Source organism: Elephantulus edwardii, unplaced genomic scaffold, assembly GCF_000299155.1.
Source record: "Elephantulus edwardii isolate Elephantulus edwardi_28Jun2011 unplaced genomic scaffold, EleEdw1.0 scaffold00041, whole genome shotgun sequence".
Lineage (NCBI taxonomy): Eukaryota > Metazoa > Chordata > Mammalia > Macroscelidea > Macroscelididae > Elephantulus > Elephantulus edwardii.
Genome location: NW_006399791.1, coordinates 5,492,363 through 5,500,831, shown reverse-complemented (window position 1 = coordinate 5,500,831; position 8,469 = coordinate 5,492,363). Strand labels below are relative to the sequence as shown.

Sequence of the window (8,469 nt, the reverse complement as noted above, 5' to 3'; positions counted from 1 at the left end):
AAAGGGACGCTGTGGGTTTCAGGGTGAAGATCTTCTCTCATGTGCTTAACTTTTTAAGAAGAATAATATACTGTGCGTTTTTGTTTTTTTATTATTAAATTTTATTCGTTTTAATGAACATTTACAGAGATTTTGGGATTTCATTCATTCATTGTTGCACTGTATACTGTGCGTTTTATGTAACATTATTAAAAGACTATTAATTCTTTCAGCAAATATTGTTAATCCTGCACAAGTGAGTTTTCTAGAACAAAAATTCATAAAATGAAGGTCTTAGCTTATAGATTAGTGGAGTTCAAATGTTTGAACAAACATAATGTTGTGTTATACTCAGTCAAAACCTTGCACAAATAACAAATCTCATAACCATTATAGTAAACAAGTTCTCTCATCATGTAAGTAAGGTTATGCAGTGTTTAAAATAAGCAATGTGACCTGGTTTAAGTAACTATTAAATTGTCACGTGTGTGTCTTACCTACAAGGTTCCTTTGTTTACCTTAATTTGATTCATTTGGATCCTGGCCCTTCCCTGCTTTATTCCTGTGGGATCATCCTCTTTTAGGATGCCTCCCCTTTATAGAGGCACCTTTCTGGACACTCCTCTTGAACTTGCTTGCCGCCTCTCTCTGAAGACTTGCTCAGTACACCAGCAGTTCTGTCCTTTCTCCTCATCCTTCTTTTTGAGATGCCTACTCAATATCCCTATGGTTAGTCTTTATCAGCTGCTGGCCTAAGTGACTAGCATTCATTTATATCACTTTGGGGAACATTTGAAATTCCTTGTAAGATGCTATGCCAAAGGCCAAATTCTGTATGTGCTGCATTTATCAAATCTGTCATTTAAAAAAAAACACACCAAAAAACCAACAACTGCTTTATAAGCAGTTTTATAAGTTTTCTTAGTTCTGAGCATTGATTATTACATATTAGAAATACATAGATGAATATATGATTCTTGCTCCTAAAGAGCTAATGCCTTCATTGATAAGCAAGGAAATTATTTTGGTACAGGATAATGAGTGCCCACAGAGGAGGACTATACTGAAAGCTTGTGTTAGGGGGCCTTCATAAAGACACTTAGGCTGGACTCTGAATGGTCAGCAGAAGTATTGAAAGGACATAGTTTTTTTAAGTAGAGGATGTAGCTTGTATACAAGAAGGCATCTGTGGGCTCAGGCTGTCAGAGGCTCCTATCCATCCTTTTGAGTTGTGGCGTTGGAGAAAAGTGCTGAATATGAACAAGTCTATCTTGGAGAAAGTACAACCAGGAAGCTCCTTAGAGACAAGGATACTGAAACTTTTTCTCACATACTTTGGGCATGTTGTTGGGAGGAACCATTCCTTGGAAAAAAACATGATGCTTGGAAAAGTGGAGGGTTAGCTAAAAAGATGAAAACCATCAGCAAGATGGATTACCCATGAAAACGAAATTAATGAGAAAAATAAAAAAGATGAATTGACGCAGCGACCATAGCAGTGGGCTCAAGTATGTCAGAGATGGTGCAGATGGCTCAGGCTTTTATTATTCATATGGTCACTACATTGTACTTGATGGCACCTAACAACAACAGTAACAGGATCCAGCAAATGTGCACTGTGCTGATGGTGAGGCTGGAGCAGTAGACAGAAGGTAGATCACCAGGGCTTTGTGTACTGAGCCAAACGCTTTGCACTTTACTCTGTTGTCAGTTGAGACCCCTACCTGTCCCGAGCATCAGGAGAGCATTAGGAACAGAATGAAAAAAATCATCCTGATTCCACGTGGAGGATGGAGTTGAAGAAGTGAGTCAGTGAATTGTGATGCTGTTAATAAATGTGCATTGCTTGATGTCAATACCTCCTCCCAACGTCCAGTTAAAAAAAAAAGCAAAAAAAAAAAAGAACTATGACAGTAGTAAGAGATAGGAGTTGACCACAGCAATAAAAGTACAAAGATAATAGAGTCTCAGACTGGACAGGGATTCTCACTGTGTCTTACACACCATGGGGACTAATTTAAAAGGCTGTTCTAGAATTGTCCTTCACATACCTTAGTCTCAGAAGCTACAAAGTCTACAAAAAACTACAAAGAAGGATGCAAACATCCCTCTCACTGTGTCCTGCCAGGCTTGGGATGCTGGATGTGCTCTGTCCTAAGGAACACATGGCTAAACCCCAGATGAGCAGCAATATTGGAGCCCTGCCCTCAAGCACCCTTCATTCACTTCCTTCCTCTATTTGGAAAGAAGACGGGGAGCAGAGGTAGAGAGCATGGTGGTATTTCCTACCATGCTGTTAGATGGAACGAAGGAATAGGGAGCCTGGTGACACACCTTCACCTCCTGCAGTATTCACAGAACAATATATCCCATCAGGTTTCATTAGAGGATGGTGAAAGTAGAGCAGGGGCCTGCTGTTCCGTAGGGATGCTGTGGTGACACCCTCCAGCCCTCACTTGTACCCTTTGATCCCATCTGCAGGCGTGGACTTCAGAGGAGGACAGCTGCTGACACCAGAATGAACAGTGAAAAAAAGAGTGAGGGAAACTTTGGACCCATTCTGCCTGCAGACTCATAGCTGAGTGGATGATTCTTCTGCTCAGGGATGAATAAGCAGGATAAAGAACAGGGCAGCTGCCACAACATAAGGAAGAGGGGAAAATAACCCTTAAGACTAAGAAGATTATTTTTGAGAAGAAACTGGTTAAGCCTTTTAGACAACATATGCTTAGGGTATTCAGAAATAATGAAGAAATAGTCCTTAGTAACAGAAACAAGACTGTCTTGAAAGAGAGCATACAAAGAGTTGGCAGAAATAAAGCTTTTTACCCAAAATGTGTTGCTGTGGAGTTGTACTGACATAGCAGACCCTCCAGCCGGCTCTCCTAGACTCTAAATTGCACACGAAATAATTGCCATCTTTCTCCAACAGACCTGCTGGTGGATTCTAACCACCCAAAGGAATCCTCATTGGGCGAGCAGTGCAGCTCGGTACCAGGCTGCCAGTCTGTTGTGAGTGCTGAAGCAAGGTTGAACTGAGAATGTCTGAAGCTTTAATCCAGTCTCTTGATTCACCTTCCTCTGCAGAGCCTTTTTGCCATTGCAAATTTTCCAAGTGAAATTCATTATACAGGACAGAGAGAATGTGAACATGTAAGGTTAATGGAGTTGTGGTTTTAAAAAATAGTCTGAGATTCACGTTGGTGTGTAATCTCTGTGCTCAAAGAAATTTGAAAATTGTCTCAAGAAGAATAGTGATAGTGTGGTTGCCCAAAGTACAGATTGAAAAAACTATCAAGGAAGTGATGATACAAGGTTACTGTTTAAAAATATATTTTTGTGAAAATACCCAGAACTATTGGAAGGAAGAAAATAAAGACAATTGATAAAAGGAAAAAAAATTAACTAATTAAAGGATTTTGCTGTATGCATGTGCTAAGCCATCATGTGAGCTCTTGCCCTCAATTTTGCGTCAAGAATGTTAACAGAATCCTTTGTACTTGCCCAATGTGACTCACGGAGATTGTAAGGATGGCCTGCAAGCCAGCAGTGCTCCATTCTACTGGACATCAGGCTGCTGTAAGTTGGAATGAATTCTGTGACACCTAACAGTAGTGTAGCTTGAGGCTGATGGTTGTCTCCAGTACTTTTTTCCATTCTTTTCATCGTAATGGAATCTCTGGGTTTTAGCCAGGTATGTGACTATCTAGAAAATGCACTGCATTCCCTCGCTTTTCTTCTAGCTTGCCAATGGAAACCTCGTGTATATCTTATGGAAAGTGTCCTTCAAGGAAGGGTTCATGCCATTCTTCTGTCCTCTTCCTGCTGTCTGGAATGTGAACATTATGACTAAAAGTCAAATACTTTCCTGGGGCCACAAGGAAGACACCAAGTACTGATAGAAAACAAGTACAATTAATACCAAACAGGGAGCCTGGTTATGGCACCGCAGAGCACTCTGGCAGCCTCAGCCTGCCCACCTCTGCAATTCTATGTGCAAAACAGATGTTGTTTAACTCCCAGAGACAGGGGTTCTGTTACGTGTAGCCTGATCTAATCTTAGTGACACACAGAGGTAACATGGTTTCAGGAGCTTTCCGCATGCTTGCACTGCCTTTTAGAACTCCACATTACAGCATCTTCCCCTGTCTTGTCTTCTGACATTCTAGAAGTCTACCTTCCTAAAGGCTTGGGGTATATTTTTACTATGCCAACCCATTTCTTTTCATGGTTTTTATGAATTCTAAAACAACTATTTTTTAATCTAGTTTCTATCATTTCTATTTCCTAGCTAGGTTTTCCTTTTTTGTTCAGTGCTAGCAAGTCACCATGACTCATAGCGAACTACACGTCTCCTTTTGTATATAATCTTAGAGCTCCTGTGAAAGAATCAGCCTGTCTCCGGGATGGTCTTTTCCACACCTTCCTTAGCCCAGTGTCCATCACTCTGGTATATACAGTGATTGATCACATCATCTGCTTACTTGCCTATATGCTGTTACAGTGCCCAGATCCTCATTTTTCTTTTAAACATATAAAAAGTGATTGACTATAACTGGCTTAAAGGTGCTTATATTTGTTGGAAACACAAAAACAAGACCAAATACAATACACAGAGTAACCATGGAAATTCCCTTTGTGAACTCTGTTTTCATATTCTCTGTTTAAGATTAGTGCTGGGATGAATTTTCATCAAGTTCTGAGAACTGAGCTGTGTGAATACCTCCCATCCTTGTGACTTTCTAGCCAAAGCAGCCTCTGCCATGACTCTTTCTCGAGGAAGTTGGGCTTTTTTGTCTGTAGACCAGGGAAACATTCTTCTGTCAGGGATTGTCACCTGGCCAGCAGTTTGTGTGTTGATTCGTTGAGAAGGAAGGGCTTCTCTAATAGAGCCACACAGTGCCCTTTATCCTGGCTCCCTCAGGAGAGGATAAAAAGATGAGAGCTAAAGGAGTATGGGGTGGATACAAAGAGAAGTGGGGGTGGCAGGTGGGGAAGGACCATTCCTCCGGGGCCCATGAGAGAGCTGCTTTTCCATCCCAAAGCCATCTTTCTGCCCCAGATATAGTCTACATCAGTAGACTCAGGGCTTAGAGTGGGTTTAGAGCCAAGAAAATCAAGTCTCTAAAGTAGGGATGAACAAAGGGGAACCTGTTCATGTATGTACTTTGTGTTGCTGCTTTTATGCTACATTGGTAGAGTTAAGTAGTTGCAAGAATCTGCGTGGCCAGCAAAGCCTAAAATACATACCAAATAACCCTTTATGTTTTATTGATTCTGCAAAAGCATTTGACCATGTGTATCATGACAAACTATGGCTAATCTTGAAAAGCCTGGGAATTGCAGAATAATTATGCTTATAGAAATCTATACCTAGACCAAGAAGCTGTTGTCTGAACAGAGCAAAGAACGCTGCATAGTTTAAAATCGGCAAAAGTGTGTGTCAGGGCTATACCTTTTCTCCATTCCTATTCAATCTGTATGAAGAGCAAATCATTCGAGAAGCTGGACTTTTTGAAGAAGAGTGTGGCATCAGGATTGGAGGAAGGCTCATTATTAACCTGCATTATTCAGATGACACAATCTTGCTTGCTGAAAGTGAAGAGGAGCCGAAGCACCTATTGCAGAAGATCCAGGCTTGCAGCCTTCAAAATGGATTACTTCTCAGTGTCAAGAAAATAAAAATCTTCACCACTGGACAAATAGGCAACATGATAAATGGAGAAAAGATTGAAATTGTCAGTGATTTCATCTTGCTTGGATCCACAGTCAACACCTTTGGTACTAGCAGTCAGGAGATCAGCAGATATATTTAACTTTGGGGGTATCTCTCCAAAGTCCTGAAGATCAGTGATGTCAGTTTAAAGACAAAGGTGCACGTGATAAGACAAAGGTACACCTGATTCAAGCCACAGTCTTTCCAGTCACCTGCTATGCATCTGAAAGCTGGGCAATGAATAAGTATGGCAGGAGAGGAATTAATGCATTTGAGTTGTGGTGTTGGAGAATATGCTCTGGACTTAAAAAGAACAAACATATGTCTTAGAGAAAGTGCAATCACAATGTTGCTTGGAGGCTAAGATGATAAAGCTTCATCTCACATATTTTGGACATGTTGTTAAGAGAAACTATTCCTTGGAAAAGTACATCATGCTTGGAAAGATGGAGGGTCAGGGAAGGAGAGGAAGACCCTCAACGAGATGGATTGATACACTGTCTGGAGCAGTGGATTCAAATGTGTTTGGGATGATAAGGATGGTACAAGATAGGGCAGAGTTAGGTCTGTTGTTCATAGGGTTGTTTGAGTGGTACTTGGCTCAGTGCCCCTTAACAGCAACAACATAGTCCTTTATAGAAGATGCCTCTCATGACCAAGACACCCATTGTTTATGATGAATTAACTTCTCTGTTACGTATCAAAAGTGATTTGAAGTTATGTACCATTCTTGGGAGAATTGGTAACTAGACCCTCAAATAGTTTTCTGTGTTCTGTGATTCAAAAGTGATTCTGTTTCTTTAACTGTCAGAGCTAAAGTAATGCAAGAGGTCTTGGCTCACATCTGCTGCATCCTGAATAAACCAGTAAGACATCACACTCCTGGTTTGGCTAAGGCAGGATACATACAGTCCTTGCTATTCCCCTACTTCTAAAGTTACCATCCAGCATGAATCTTTTCCTCCCCAAATCCAAGACCGAGGTCCCTTCTTTCTCCTGTGACTTGATTCTTCTCTTCCGGAGAGTTCTGCTGTCTTCTCACAGTGTAGGATGAATTGAAGCCCTTATGTATCTCCAGTGAAGCAGTGTCTTTTCCTCCTTCTCGTTCTTTGCCACATTTATTTGCGCCCTCTTTGTCTTGGCTGAATGTTCTTTCTCCCTGGCCTCTTGGGAAGTAGCTTCTCTGTGTGTGGGAGCCTTGGACCCACCCCAATTCTTAACCTTTCTCTCAGATATTAACAACAACATTCTTACTGATAAGAATGTCTTGCATTCTTAGTTTGGGATATTTGTTGTAATTGCTTTAACCTGAGAACTCTTCCTTCTTTGTGCTTAGAAGACAGTACAGGGAGAAATGATCATTGGGGTTCTTCACCCCTACTATAAATGTAGCTATCATGTGATATAATATTTATACTCTAGTGTTTTCCTTTGGTAAGAAAGGACTTAAGGACTTACTCCCTTTTATGTAGACACAGGTAAGGAAAATTCTCTACCTGAGACAGTGAAAACACGTATAAGTAGAAGTCACATCATCTGAGGTCGCTGAAATATTTGAACTCCATCATTGTTGTGTTACTACAGTCTACTGATTAGCAGTTTGTCTCCAAAAGAAAGATTAACTAGCCAAGAAGGTGAATCCCGAATATAAAGGATATTTTGCTCTGCCTTAGACTTTCCTCCCAATTCTCCTATTAGCATTAATATGTTTATTTCTTTAAGAATTGTTTTAATTTATTTTCTTTTAAAGTCTTTGTTTTGTTGGTTTTGTTTTTTAAGGTCTATCAGATCGTCAAAACTCTCAGAAAACACAGTTTTTGTTGCTGTTGTACGCAGGTATGTTTTCATTTTTTCCAGTGTTGAATTCAAGTATCAGTATATTGTTTGCTCTCTTTGATAACTGAATAATTTAGATGCTGTGACCAGTGTGGTTCTTTTTAGTTTGACCTTTTAAAACATTCATTGTTATTTTATTTTGCATCTCCAGTTAATTTCCTATAAGAAATTTCTGTGCTCTTTCACTGCTTTTTACTTTAGAAATAGGCAAGCCATCAGAGAATTCCATCCTTAAAAGTGTGAATGTTTTCCAGGAATATCTTCTGAGAGCTATCTGACTCCATATTTCTAGGAGGATTTGAATTATCTAGAAATGGAGGGAAGAGTCTTACATTTCATCCTTAAATTAGAGTTGAAAAAAATAATAAAAATATATGGAGGGCAATATTCCAACAAATGTTATTTATATATTTTTATAGATAAAAGAAATATTTCTGTGTTCTTCAAACTTTTCTCCTGAGCTATTGGACGAGGGAGGTACTTTTTATTTTTTTATGCCATTCTTGTGTATTTATTTAAACCCAAAGTAAGGTCAAGTGATTACAGCTAAGCCATGCATTCTGAAACTATACAGTCACCTCCACCCTTCCACTGGCCTGTGTTATATTTTTAATAGGTGTAAGAGTGGGTGTGTTTGGGAGGTACTTTTTTAAAAAAGAAACTGAAAGTAGAAGTAAATAGAAAATAATTCAGCTTAAACTGAATTTTTTACATATTAACTAGATATATGCATATATTATATTCTGTAATATCTATATTTCAGATATATATTGTTGTTGTTATGTGCCATCGAGTCGCTTACAACTCATAGCGACCCTATGTACAACAGCCCTAAACCCTGCTCTATATACTGTGCCAATCGCACTGCCTCTGACACACCCATCCCAATTAGGCCAGTCACTGAATCAATCCACCTCATAGAGGATCTTCCCCTCCTG

The 8,469-nt window shown here is 39.7% G+C and overlaps 1 protein-coding gene across 1 annotated transcript in view; it reads left to right on the top strand.

Annotated features, from left to right (window-relative positions):
• Positions 1-8,469, top strand: part of PDE8A (phosphodiesterase 8A) — a 97,856-nt gene that overhangs the window by 5,500 nt on the left and 83,887 nt on the right. Inside the window, 1 exon segment of the mRNA XM_006885139.1 lies at positions 7,475-7,531. Coding sequence (XP_006885201.1) covers positions 7,475-7,531 — 57 coding nt within the window.